This window comes from Elephas maximus, chromosome 8 (assembly GCF_024166365.1).
Source record: "Elephas maximus indicus isolate mEleMax1 chromosome 8, mEleMax1 primary haplotype, whole genome shotgun sequence".
NCBI classification, from domain to species: Eukaryota; Metazoa; Chordata; class Mammalia; order Proboscidea; family Elephantidae; genus Elephas; species Elephas maximus.
The window spans coordinates 57,019,162-57,033,139 of record NC_064826.1 but is presented as its reverse complement, the minus strand read 5'-3'; the positions used below and the strand labels follow the sequence as shown (position 1 = coordinate 57,033,139).

General features: G+C 38.6%; 1 protein-coding gene across 2 annotated transcripts in view; it reads left to right on the top strand.

Moving 5' to 3' along the window:
* ELAPOR2 (endosome-lysosome associated apoptosis and autophagy regulator family member 2) overlaps positions 1-13,978 on the top strand; it is a 180,420-nt gene that overhangs the window by 117,973 nt on the left and 48,469 nt on the right. For both annotated transcript variants that reach the window (XM_049894242.1, XM_049894244.1), the window contains 4 exons: positions 2,337-2,489; positions 3,162-3,250; positions 11,476-11,656; positions 13,327-13,455. In XM_049894242.1, the coding sequence (XP_049750199.1) occupies positions 2,337-2,489; positions 3,162-3,250; positions 11,476-11,656; positions 13,327-13,455 (552 nt within the window). The remainder of the gene's footprint in view (positions 1-2,336; positions 2,490-3,161; positions 3,251-11,475; positions 11,657-13,326; positions 13,456-13,978) is intronic.

Genomic DNA, 13,978 nt, shown 5'->3' with positions numbered 1-13,978 from the left:
TATCATTAATATCACACACAGGTAAACTTTTGCTGAAGATCATTCAAAAGTGGTTGCAGCAGTACCTTGACAGGGAACTTCCAGAAATTGAAGCCAGATTCAGAAGGGGTCACGGAACCAGGGATGTCATTGCTGATGTCAGATGAACCTTGGCCAAAAGCACAGAATACCAGAAAGATGTTTACCTGTGTTTTATTGACTATGCAAAGACATTTGACTGTGTGGATCATATCAAATTATGAATAACATTGAGAAGAATGGAATTATGGAATACTTGACTGTGCTCATGTGGAACCTGTGCATAGACCAAGAACAAGGCGATACTGCATGGTTTAAAGTCAAGAAAGGTGTGCATCATGTTTGTATCATTTCACCATATTTATTCAATCTGTATGCTGAGCAAATAATTTGAGAAACTGGACTACATGAAGAAGAACATGGCATCAGGATTGAAGGAAGACTCATTAACAACCTGCGTGATGCAGATGACACTACCTTGCTTGCTGAAAGTGGAGAGGACTTGAAACACTTACTGATGAAGATCAAAGACCACAGCCTTCAATATGAATTGCACCTCAACATAGAGAAAACAAAAATCCTCGCCACCGAATCGATAAGCAACATCATGATAAATGAGAAAAGTTTGAAGTTGTGAAGGGTTTCATTTTACTTGGATCCAGAATCAATGCCCATGGAAGCAGCAGTCAAGAAATGAAATGATGGATTGGGTAAATCTGCTGTAAAAGACCTCTTTAAGTGTTAAAAAGCAAAGATGTCATTTTAAGGACTAAGGTTCGCCTGACCCAAGCCATGGTATTTTCAGTTGTATACATGAGAAAACTGGACTACGAATAAAGAAGACCGAAGAAGAATTATGGTGTTGGCAGAGAGTATTGACCGCCAGAAGAACGAACAAATCTATCTTGGAAGAAGTACAGCCAGAATACTCCTTAGAAGCAAGGATGGGGAGATTTTGTCTCACACACTTTGGACATGTTATCAGGAGGGACCAGTCCCTGGAGAAGGACATCATATTTGGTAGAGGGTCAGCAAAAAAGAGGAAGACCCTCAATGAGGTGGATTGACACAGTGGCTGCAACAGTGGGCTGAAGCATAAAGACGATTGCGAGGATGGTGCAGGACCAGGCATTGCTGGGCGATGTTTAGTTCTGTTGTTCATAGGGTCGCTATGAGTTGAGCTGACTGGATGGCACCTAACAACAACAACAACAACAATCTTTATGGGAGCAGATTGCCAGGCCTTTCTCCTGCGGAGCTGCCGGGTGGGTTCAAACAGACAACCTTTTGGTTAACAGCTGAGTGCTTAACCATTGCACCACCATGTTGTTGTTGTTTGGTGCCATCAAGTTGGTTTTTGACTCATAGTGACCCCATGTGATAGGGCAGAACTGCCCCATAGAGTTTTCTGGGATGTAGTCTTTCTGGGAGTAGATCACCAGGCCTTTGACCTATGGAGTAGCTGGGTGGGTTTTTACTGCCAACCTTTTGATTAGCAGCCAAGAGCTTAACCACTGCACCACCAGAGCTCCTTGTACCACCATAAAAATAATAAAATAGCCATCTTGGTCTGACTGTGTCTCTTAACCTTTTGTGCCTCTCTGACCCCAGCTAGGTGTTTCTTGACCCTGGAGAATGGCTAATAAATTCTGGCGTGGTTCATACTCAGTTAGGCCCACTTTTAATTAAAACAGTGATTCTCCTTTATTGAAGTTTGGCTTATATTTTTCGTTGGAAACTCTATGGGGCAGTTCTACTCTGTTCTATCGAGTTGCTATGAGTTGGAATTGACTCAGTGACAATGGGTTTGTTTATTTATTTTTAAGTGTACTTGTTCCCATGACGTTAACTCATTAGATCAAAGGCCGAAATTACAAACCAAAAGAAAGTGAAGGGATTCCTAGGGTCTGTGAGGTCTCACCTGTGACTTGATGAGCAGTGGAGAAAAAGGAACTGGTAGCCACAAAGATCAGAGTACAGGTTTTTAGTATTTGAGGGAATCTTAGGATTTATTCTATTTTTGAGTTAGTGGAGTAGCCTTCTGAGACAGCCCTCACTTTATAGAGTTATTATCTCTTATCAAATCTTGATCTTTTAAGTGTTTGTTCCACTTAAAGTGTTTTATTTAGTATTTATACCAGTTTCTTGTGCATAGTTAATTCTCTCTCAGTATCGAATAAATAAATGAGATAGTGTGTTTGTGGTGGTCTACTATTGTGCTGCTAGTATTTCCTTCTGGATAGAAGCAGCGGGTAGGTGCAGATCTCCTTATTGGCATTGGGTCTTCTCCCCCATTCTCTGTTTCCCTTATCACACAGGGGTGGCATACACATCAGAATGCTTTCCGTGCAAGCCAGGCACATTTAGCAACAAACCAGGTTCGTTCAACTGCCAAGTGTGCCCCAGAAACACCTATTCTGAGAAAGGAGCCAAAGAATGCATCCAATGTAAAGAAGACTCCCATTTTTCAGGTAAGACTGGTCTTTGCCAGTTTACACTCTTTGTTCTTTTTTTTTTCTGAATTTGTGATTGTAGAGTGTACGTTCGTGTGCTGGAAGTTCACACTTAAAATATGACGTGAAAGGTAGGCCAGGCACCAGAGTGCTGAAGTAAATCAGTATTAAATGGGTGAAATTTATGACTTTCTGTTATCCCCTTCTGCATTACTTTCCCCTTTGTCTATAATTTTTTCTATTCCACATCCGCAGGTATGTGGATATGTTTATACATATCCTGGTTTGGTTACTGGGTACAAACATATCCACATACCTGTGGAATACTAATGCTAAAAAGAAAGAAAGAAAGAAAAACATTTGTATTGTACTTTTAGGTGTTGGCTGGCGTAGAGATGTACTGAAGAGCTTTTAACTTGTTCCAAATTTCCAGTTCAGTGATAATGGAAGAAATCTAATGTCTTCTTAGAAAAACTATGATTCACATCATATATATCGTAGAAACATTGATTGTTCTAGGAAAAATAAAAATGTAGGCTCTTATTTTCTTTAGGCCTTGCAGTTCTACCTAAGTTATTCTGGTAAGGTTACTTTTCCTTTTATAGTTGTTTCCTTTTTCGTTTTATTTTTTGCCTTTTCTCAGATTCACAAAGCAGTGGACCATTTCTGAAATGTATTTTTATGTTGCAGAAGAAGGATCCAGTGAGTGCATCAAACGCCCTCCCTGCACCACAAAAGACTATTTCCAGATCCACACTCCATGTGATGAAGAAGGAAAGGTACATATAGGTAGTGTTCAGTCACCTCCATCCCGAATTTATTTAATCCTCCTCCCAATTTTGAGCAGACTCTAATTTACTCATCGACGGCACTGGGTTTTTTCTAATTTACTCATGAGGGCTTAAGTTAGCTGATTCTAGCACATGCATGCAGGGTAGTATGGAAGAAATTTACGTCTTTAGATTCTGAAGCCTGCCTGCCTGTCTACTGCTTATTGGTGTTGTGAGCGAGTTACTTGATGTCTCTAAACCTCAGTTTTTTCCATCTGTAAAATGGGGATAATATTAGCATCGACTTATAAAACTGCTATGAGAATACATGACATATTGAATGGAAAGTTACTAACACAGTCAGTGCCCAATACATTACTGCTTTTTTTTTTTTTAATAGTTAAACTTTTTCAGAAGTAATCTGAACATCAGGAAGAGCACAGCCTTAAAATGTGCATGGTGACTCACAGGATGGAAATACCCTGTAACTTCTCTTTAATTATCTGGTTACTCAGTAGGTTTTGTCAATAAAAGTTATGCAGCCATAGGCTAATTTAGTTATGGCAGATTACTGTGTAATTGAATTTAGGAAATGCAAAGTAATTACCATATAAATGGCACTTATCCAGGGGAGAAATGCCCCTATGTACTCTACAGTTGACCTGCCATTCTCTTAATTAAAGAATCAGCCTGTGCCAGCTTCTGTCAGTAAGGAGAGACTGACGTTAAAGGGGCTGCTATGCAGGGTTCTTTGTGTATGTTTGCATATTTTGAAATAATCCTTGTGTTTGTTTATGTATTTTGAAATAATGATATTCATTTTCTTGACCTAGCTTGATCAAGAAATATGTATATAAGTATGTATATTATCCAAGCTAGGTCAAGGAAATTTGTTGCTTTCTTTTCTTGTGTTTGTATCCCTAGGTTCTATGCTTTTTTTTTTTCGTAAATTATTTTATTTTTATTGTTGTTGAGAATGTACACAGCAAAACATAACACCAATTAAAAAATTTCTACATGTACAATTCAGTGACGTTGTTTACATTCTTCACATTGTGCACCCATTCTCACTTTCTTTTTCTGAGTTGTTTCTGCCCCATTAATATAAACTCACTGCCCCCTAAGTTTCATCTGATCTTTCGAGTTGCTGTTGTCAGTTTCATCCCATATAGATAGATGTTAAAAGAGCTCAGTGCTCAAGGCAGATATTCTTTACTAATTAAGCTAGACATTCTTTACTAGTTAAGCTAAACTATTGTTTGGTTTTAAGAAGACTTCAGGGAATATTTTTGGTTTAAGGTTTGAAAATTTTCTTAGGGAGATAGTTTCAGGGGTTCATTCACCCTCCATAGTGGTCAATGAAAAAGAGGAAGACCCTCAATGAGATGGATTGACACAGTGGCTACAGCAATGAGCTCAAGTATATCAAGGGTTGTGAGGACGGTGAAGGACCAGGCAGTGTTTTGTTCTGTTGTACATAGGGTCGCTATGAGTTGGAACCGACTCTATGGTACCTAACAACAGCAACAACAACAACAACATCACCGTCCATGACTCCAGAAAGTCTAGAGTCCATGAGAATTTCACATTATGTTCCACATTTTCCCTCTTTTGATCAAAGATTCTTCTTCAGACTCTTTGATGAAGATGTCCAGTAACAGTAGCCGGGCACCATCCAGTTATTCTGGTCTCATGGCAAAGGGGGCACTTATTAATGGAGGTAATTATATGCACATTCCATTTCGTTTTCCTGTTCCCGCCTCTCCTCCTTCCTCTGTTATTGTAGGAGAATAGAGACCAATTGCTGTACATTGGATAGCCGCTTACAAGCTTTTTTTCCTTTTAAACATATTTTATTGTATTTTCAGTGTAGGTTTACACAGCAGTTTAGGTTCCCATTCCACAGCTTCTACACAAGTTGTTCAGTGGCATTGGTTACATTCTTCACAATGCATGAACATTCTCATTATTTCCATTCTGATTGTTCAGTTTCCATTAACCTAGTTCCCCTGCCCCCTTACATTCTCATCTCTGTTATAATCGGTGACTGTTGGTCTCATATAGGTGATTTTTAAAAGAAATTTTTATTGTGCTTTAAGTGAAAGTTTACAAATCAAGTCAGTCTATAATATAAACATTGATATACACCTTGCTATATACCCCTAGTTGTCTCCACCTAATGAGACAGCACACTCTCCACCCTCTGTTTCTATGTCCATTCAGCCAGCTTCTGTCCCCCTCTGCCTTCTCATCTCCCCTCCAGACAGGAGCTGCCCACATAGTCTCATGTGTCTACTTGAGCCAAGAAGCTCACTCCTCACCAGAATCATTTTCTGTTTCATAGTCCACTCCAATCCCTGTCTAAAGAGTTGGGTTTGGGAATGGTTCCTGTCTTGGGCTAACAGAAGGTCTGGGGACCATGATCTCCGGGGTCCTTCTAGTTTCAGTCAGACCATTAAGTCTGGTCTTTCTGTGAGAATTTGAGGTCTGCATTCCACTGGTCTCCTGCTCCTTCAGGGATTCTTTGTTGTGTTCCCTGTCAGGGCAGTCATCGGTTATAGATGGGCACCATCTAGTTCTTCTGGCCTCAGGCTGATGTAGTCTCTGATATAATCTATACTTTTTATTTGTAGTAAATATTTATTAATCTTCCCCTTAAGTCCTTAAGTTTTATTTTTTTAAAGGAATTTACTTTGGTATGCTTAAGACCAAGTGCATTCTGGTTTTTATGGTAGGGCATGTACTTACTGATTCAGAATAATTTGAGGGAAAGCCAATTTAAATAAGTAAAAAATTTCAATGAGAAGTACAACTATTACTTTCAATAGGAACAATAACTCAGACTAACAGCTCTTAACTATAAGGTAAGATCCTGATACCTGTTGTCGTGGGATCAATTCCGACTCACAGCGAACCCATAGGACAGAGTAGAACTGCCCTATAGAGTTTCCAAGGAGCACCTGGTGGATTTGAACTGCCAAGCTTTTGGTTAGTAACCACAGTGCTTAACCACTACACCACCAGGGTTTTCAAGATCCTGATGGCCCTACACTAATGGCCAATTAATACCATTTCTGTTTAGAAAATCTGTGTAGAGAGGTGCTGCTAAGATGGGCTGAAAAGTAATCTGAAATAATGTTTTTTTTTAGCTAAACTTTTTCTAGCTAAAGTTGCCTTACTGAAAAGTAAGACAAAAGTAAATTTAGTTTATTATATATAATAATCATTAAACGAATGAGATCTAGTGAAGAATCTTGACCTTTGATATAATGAAAATATCCAAAGCCAATTTTTATTATATGTCAGTGAGTAGTTGACCAATGTGACAAAATCTAGTTGACCTAAGCTAAAAGAAAGTAAGCCTATCGATGCACACAGTACACACACATAGATATATTTACACATGTACACATCCAGGCATGTTGTATACTCACATACACACAAATTATGTTTTCCTGTCGAGTCTCGGTGAGCTCTGGATGTGCTCTTGGTATACAACATACAATATACTAGTTAGAGTCCACAAACTCAGTGATTTTTTAAAAAAGTGATTTCAGACCTATTTCAAGATACATGTTTTTAACTTCAGAAGTAAATAAAATGCTAAGCAGTGGGAACTTAATGAAATAACATATGTAGTTCAAAATCAGGGTGTTGATTCCTTCTGGAGGCTCTAAGGATCCATGCCTCTCTCCTAGTTTCTGGTGACTGCCTACCATCATTGGTGTTTGCCTTGTAGCTGCACCAACCTAAAGACACTGAATTGTACGTTTTAAATGGATGAATTGTATCAGAATTGTATCTCAATTAAGATGTTAAAAAAACATTTAAAAAAAAAAAGACTACGGGGAAATTTTTACTTCAAACAAATTCAGAAATCCCTAGTCTCTGAGAAATTCCATGTTGTTTTCCCATCTTCCTAATTAAGAAATGTAGGCCCCAAGTATACTTAACTTTAAGCATAAATACTTAAATCGTATAGGAAGAAAGGCAGATCTAAAACCCATACTCCTTTATACCTATTTTTGTACGTCTACTACATCTTACTACTGCTATATAATTGAGAAATACTGTGTTGCAGGTGTCAGGTACTTGGAATAATTTGTAATATTGAAGGTTAAATTAAGGGAAAACAAACTATAAGACAATCTGATACAAAATCACTAGCAACCCCTCGATGATCGTCATGAATTTTCTAGAAACAGAGATGAAGTTATATAGTCTAATACCTTGTCTCAAGAAGGCGTAGAATTCAGCTTCTTTAGTATATTTACATGATTGTGCAGCCATACTCAATCTAATTTTAGAACATTCTCTTGCCCAAATGTTCTGGCTAGAGCCTCCAACACAATGTTAAATTGCCACAGTGACTCCAACATAAAAGAAGAAAGCCTAGACTTCTGGGCATTTGGAAAGGGAATAAAGAGGTAACCACAACGGAAAAGAGAAAAACAGTAAAGGCTTTATAGAAAAGAAATCCAAGTGGATGCTAATATGTAAGCAGGTGAGTTGAGAATGTGGTTAGGGCAGATGTGGATATTGAGTATGACTTTGAAGGAGGGGTCCAACAGAATGTGGCAAAATGGTTGCTAATTTAAGGAGAGACAAATGATGAGTTCCCAGTGGCAGGGGTAAGGAGGCAAGTAGTAGTGTTACTGGAATAAGGTTCTTGCCTCTCACTGGTCAAGAATGAGCAGGTAAGGCAATTAGTTTTCCACACAAGCAAAGCTTTATTGAAGAGGCTTGCAAGTGGAGATGAGGAGGGCCTAGAGCAATGCTTACCGCCATCTCCCAGAACAAAACAAGGGCCTGAGTTTTTACAAGTTCTTGGGCGGGAAAAGATTCATGTTTATTCATAGACACAGGTGGGGATATGTTAACTAAGGTGCATGTGCAGCAGCTTTCCTAGATGGCTCCTGTCCCGGAGGCCTCTGGGATTTATATCAGGATTTATTATGGAGTGTCGTGCCTGCTTGGTCTCTTACTCCCCGGGCTCAATTCCCCGGCTGGGGCTGCAGCCCCTCACTGCCCCTGGTGGAAGGTCGCTCAGCAGTCACAGGTGGATGTTCTGCACAGGTCCCTGGGCCTGGTTTTCTCCAGCTGCTTTTGAAAGGCAACTTTAAAGAGGTTTGCGGGCTATTTTTAGATACCCTGCCTCATTGTTCTGGGGATGGCTTTGTTTCTGTGCCCTGGCCCATTTCTTGTTACTTTGTTTGCAAATTTGGGGGACCCTCAGTTTCCTGTCTTACTACGTCTCTAGGTTCCACACTCAACACCCTATTACCTCCCTGATAAAAAAAAAAAAAAAAAATAGTATAGCCTATTTCTCTTTTACTTGCTTCTCCTCTAACCACACCAGTCTCTTTGCTGTTTCTCAAACAGACACCCTCCAATCTCAGGGCCTTTGCTCTCTGTCTTAGTAGCCTGCCTGTCTGGGGCCATTTGAGCCAGAACATCATGGCACACTAGGGGTGGCAGCTGGTAGGCCATTTAAAAACATTTAATTTAGCTCTGATGACTTCAGCCAGCCTATACAGATATGGTGCCTTTGGGCAGGGACGTTTATACATGCCCAGTTTAAAAGTCTGTGAGGAAACTTTCACCAAAAACTCAATAAAAATATCATTATTAAAAAAAAAAAGTTTGTGAAGAATTTCGCCCTCCAAACTCTAGAATTTTATTTTGATACGAGAAATAGTTTCCTATTGATACCTCCACATTTTTTAGATATGTTTTGTTAATATAAGTGGGCACTCTAACTCTTCTGTAGGCTTAATGGTAATCTAGCTAATTTTGGTCTGTTAGGGTTTTGGTTTCATAAAACATTTCATAATTCTCTTTCAACTTGACGAAGAGTGAATTGATAGTTGGTTTTTCACCTGCACTGTGAGCCATCTGGCACTTAGTATCATTAATATTAATTACTATCTTTCCCTAGTCAGCCAGACTTGAAAGCATCTGTCTCCATTAGAAAGAGAGAGGGAGAATCAATCTGCCATGTGGAACAAGAGGCTTTGTAACTGAAACTTTTACCATTGAGCACTTGAAACTTGACTTCTGAGTGTTTAAAAGTTTAAAGGCGGTGGACATTTTCTAAGTTCTTGAAATGTAGTTTACTTTGATCGAAAGTCTCGTGGTTAGCTCACTTGTTCAAATGTATTTGCATATTTTCTAATTTTTACCCTCACCAAACTGACTCTTTCTGACTAGTGGCTTTACCACTTACTAGAGGTATATGGTTGGGGGGCAAGTTGTTTACCAGCTCTAATCAGGGGTTTCCCTGCTTACAAACTTGAGGATAATATTACCTACCTCCCGGAGAGGTTGAGAGGATGACATGGTGTGCCCCAGGCTCATGAACTGGCACTCAGCCTCAGTGACATCCCCCATCCCCCATCCCCCATCCCCACGTGGCAATCGGTTATTCCCAGCTCTGCAGAATCTCACAGGTAATCCAAAGCAATTTTAACTGATGTAAAAATAAATCAGCAAATTAGTGAATTGAGTTGAATTTGAGATTTGTTTTGTATATTAAGCCAGAAATTTTAAAAGACAGTCCCCCAAATACAATGTTTCACTTGCTTGGATATATCCGAATTTCATTTGCTTTTCTCATGGAGCTGAGAGCCCCTTATGGATATAGTATCTAATTTATTTGTTCAGCTACTTAGGAAGCCCCAGCAGGAGTGGCCGTTATTTTACAGATAATCGGAGATGCAGTTGGGTGAAGTGGCTGGTTAAATTGAACCATGACGTAGGTTGTAAAATGAATGCGAGAAAGAGAGTTTGAAAAAGAAAAAAAAGTTATTTATAGTTCTGTTGAGATATCTACCTTTTAAACCATTGCCTTAAGTATCATTCTTCAGATAAAGTGAATTTACTCTTCCATAAGAGAATACTTGAGAATAAAATTGAGTGCTCACAGGGGCTTACTATATGATTTTTCTATTAACTGGAAATAACTATAGAGAATTGCCTTTAAATTTGGTTCTCCAGCTTCATTATTAGACTTATTACTTTAGAAGTTGTTTTTAAGGGGAAAGAATACTTTCAGCAGATTATATTCCTAATGAAAGGCAATTTTAGTCTTTTTTAAAAACGATATTTACTTATAAAAGAGCTGATTTTTTTCCTTTTCTCTTTGTTTTTAGAATACTTTTTTTTTTGCTAAGCGTATCAATTTAATTTTGAGACGGCTAAGGCATGTTAGTGTTTCTGGCTTCAAAAAGAGAGAAACTAGTGTTATAACAGCCTAGGGTCTGGCTGAGGTGTAGCTATTTTCTTACACTTTGTTTTACGTGGTGACGTGTGCCCATGTGAGAGAATAAAAGCTTAAGATGTGAAACACTTTAATTCCTTGAAGGCAGGGGCTGTGTCATCCTAATGTTCACAGCACATGGAACGGGATCTAGTAGCCCCTGGAGAAAATGCTTTAGCTGTAACACTTATAGTCTAATATTAGTTTACTGGAAAGAACTCAGGGAGCGACTACAAGTATTTATAAAATGTTGTCGTGTGCCATCTAATCAATTCTGACCCCTAGCGACCCTGTAAGATGGAGTAGAACTGCCCCATAGGATGTCCTAGGCTGCGGAACTGACTCGACAGCACCTAACAACAATCTTTATGGGAGCAGATTGCTGGGTCTTTGCTCCCTCAAAGCCACTGGTGGTTTCAAACCACTAACCTTTCAGTTTGCATCTGAGTACTTATATAGCCATTGGGTCACCAGGACTCCTTATTTATGGAAATAACAGGATTCAGATTTGAAGGTTGATACGTATATGTGTATGTATTTATATGCGTATATATATATATTTAATAATCTTTTTTTGTGTGATTATGTGCTGTGAGTGGGGGAGGGGAAAAGAAGAGTGAAGGTCCCAATATAAAACCTTGTATCGGTTATGGAATAAAGTGAATGAGTGGATGGAAGAATAAGGGCCATAATCATCTTATTGATATTTTAAAGAGGGATTTCATGAAATAACAGACATGATATTTATCAGGTAAAGCCATCTGTAGCTTAGAATAAAAAAATTGGGGAGTAAGGGTTATTTCCTCCCAAAAGCTTTCTCTTTTTTTCTTATTTTGTCGCTAATGTTGTAGATTCTCTTTAGCCTAGCCCTTCTGTCACTTATTTAGATTTTTCATAGTTGTCAGTTTAACATTTTTGTTGTTGGAACTTTAAAGCAAATACAGCATGTTATGTGATTTGCATACTTTTTTGGCAGACACAGATAATGTACAAGTGGATAGAGCCCAAAATCTGCAGGGAGGACCTCACAGATGCTATTAGGTTGCCCCCTTCTGGAGAGAAGAGGAATTGTCCGCCTTGCAATCCTGGATTTTATAACAGTGGATCGTCGTCTTGCCACCCCTGTCCTCCTGGCATGTTTTCAGATGGAACAAAGGGTAGGAAGTCAGTTGATCCAAGAATTGGACCTTTAGCAAAATAAACTTGTTGGAATACTGTGACCTTGTCCTAAATTGTTTTTATAGAAGTATCCTTTCAAATACACGACTTCTTATAGGGACTGAAGAAGAGTTGAGCAAAATGATAATTGACTTGTTAGACTGCGGTGACTTATTTAACGTATCACGTGGATAGCTTTGTGTAACAGCCTCTTAAAGGGATGACTTTTTATCTTTGGAGATTTACAGGAAAATTCCAACATATTAATGTTAATGTTAAGCACTCCTGTCCCAGTGTGTGTGTAAAAGTACGTTTGTATTCCCAAACCAAAACCAAACCTGCTGCCGTCGAGTCCCGACCCTATAGGACAGAGTAGAACTGCCCCGTAGAGTTTCCAAGGAGCACCTGGCGGACTCGAACCGCTGACCTCCTGGTTAGCAGCCGTAGCACTTAACCGCTACACCACCAGGGTTTCCACATTTATATTATATAAGTAAAAAAAAAGTTATTTCTTCTACTTCAGATGTGGAGTAATGGATCACAGTTTATGCCATGGTAGTAGCAAAACTTGCTAATTTTGATCATATGGCAATTAAAATAGTCCCTCAGTAGATTATTTAAAAAGTATACAATCGGGAAATTTTTAGTACTTACCAAGTAATACAGACAATGGTTACAGAAATTGTTTTAATTTTAGTAGACAAAAACTACAATACATTTTAGTTGTAGGTACCAATCTAATTTGAAAAAAAAAATTTGAAGAGGACCATATATTTGATATCCAGAGCCTTTGGGATATAGCATAAAAAGGACTCTGGAGTCAAATTAATTTGGATTTGAACCCATGTCCTGTTTACTACTAATAGTAAAAAATTTACTTATGCCTTTATTTAAGCTCTTTGAGCTTCAATTTTGTCATCTGTAAAATTAGGGCTAGTAATATTTAGCTCATTGTTAAGCATGTTAAATAAGATGTCTCCTGCGGTACTTTGGCACCAGGAAGTGCTTGCTTAGTGAATATTTTCTCTCCCTATTCCCTTCAGATGATGATGCAGAGGGTTTTGGCTAAATTTAAAAGTCGTTGGAAAAGAGCCTTCCAGTTCAATGTTGCAGATGTTAATTTAAATCAGGCTTATTTATAAACTTAACTCTTTCCAGTGTCTGAACCCTTCAACGTCCTAAGCCATTTCTCAGCATAGTCAATGTTTGAACTTCAAGTAATTAGTCCGTAATTAAATGGTATTAATATTGTGGTTAAGTTTAATAACCAATGGGTAGGGTGAAATATTTCCTTATTTGTAAGGTGGAGAGAACTGATTCTAAGATTTCATATAGGAGAACTTGACGTTGACTTACTTTTATTGTGGAGGGGATTTAGGATTAGCAGTTACTTCTAGAGATAAAGGGAAATGTTTATTTTAAAAGATTCTGTATTCTCCCCCCTCCCCCCACATTGGTCAATTATATATGCATATGTTAGATCCAGGGTTTTTTTCTTTCCAGATTGCTTTTGAAAAAGTTATCAATTTCTAAGGGAATTAATCCAATATCTCTCCTTCCCACATCCCTCTCTGCTAATTAAAGAAGTTTAGCAGTACTTGGTACAGGGCAAGAGGAAGTTGTCCAGATGCAGTTTAATTGTAATCGTTTGCCTGCTTGTCTCCTGTAGAGTGTAGACCTTGTCCAGCAGGAACGGAGCCTGCACTCGGATTTGAATATAAATGGTGGAATGTCCTTCCTGGCAACATGAAAACTTCCTGCTTCAATGTGGGAAATTCAAAGTGTGACGGGATGAATGGTGAGTTCAGAATCAGCTCACGTGGTGCATTTTGGCAGCAGTGATGATCACTCTTGGACTCAGCCCTCTGAAAACATTTTTGCCTGTATTTGTCTCAAGTGGTTTGTCACTGAGCCACAGTGAGGGGTTAGATGATCTCAAACTTTTTTGCTTACGAAGCCTGTGTTTATGAAATATGTATGAATTCCGCTTCCTGAAAGGTTCAAAATGTAGCAGAGTCCTTATAGGGTGGTTCTGAATTTTATTTGTTTTTGCATTTTAAGTGCTTAGAGAGCTAAGACTTGGATGTTCTGCACCATTTGCTGGTTGAATGATGACAGTATCTGTGTGTGTATTTTTAAACTTGATGCGAGGGGAAGGTATTATAAGTACTAGGGTTTTATATTCAAATGCGTCCTTTTATCCATGTTATATTTTAGTATTGAGAAAAATCTTCGGAATTGCATTTGTTTTAAATTATTACCTACCCAAAATAAACAGGCTTGGGATGTAGGAAGTGATATGTACACATGAGCATACCAAA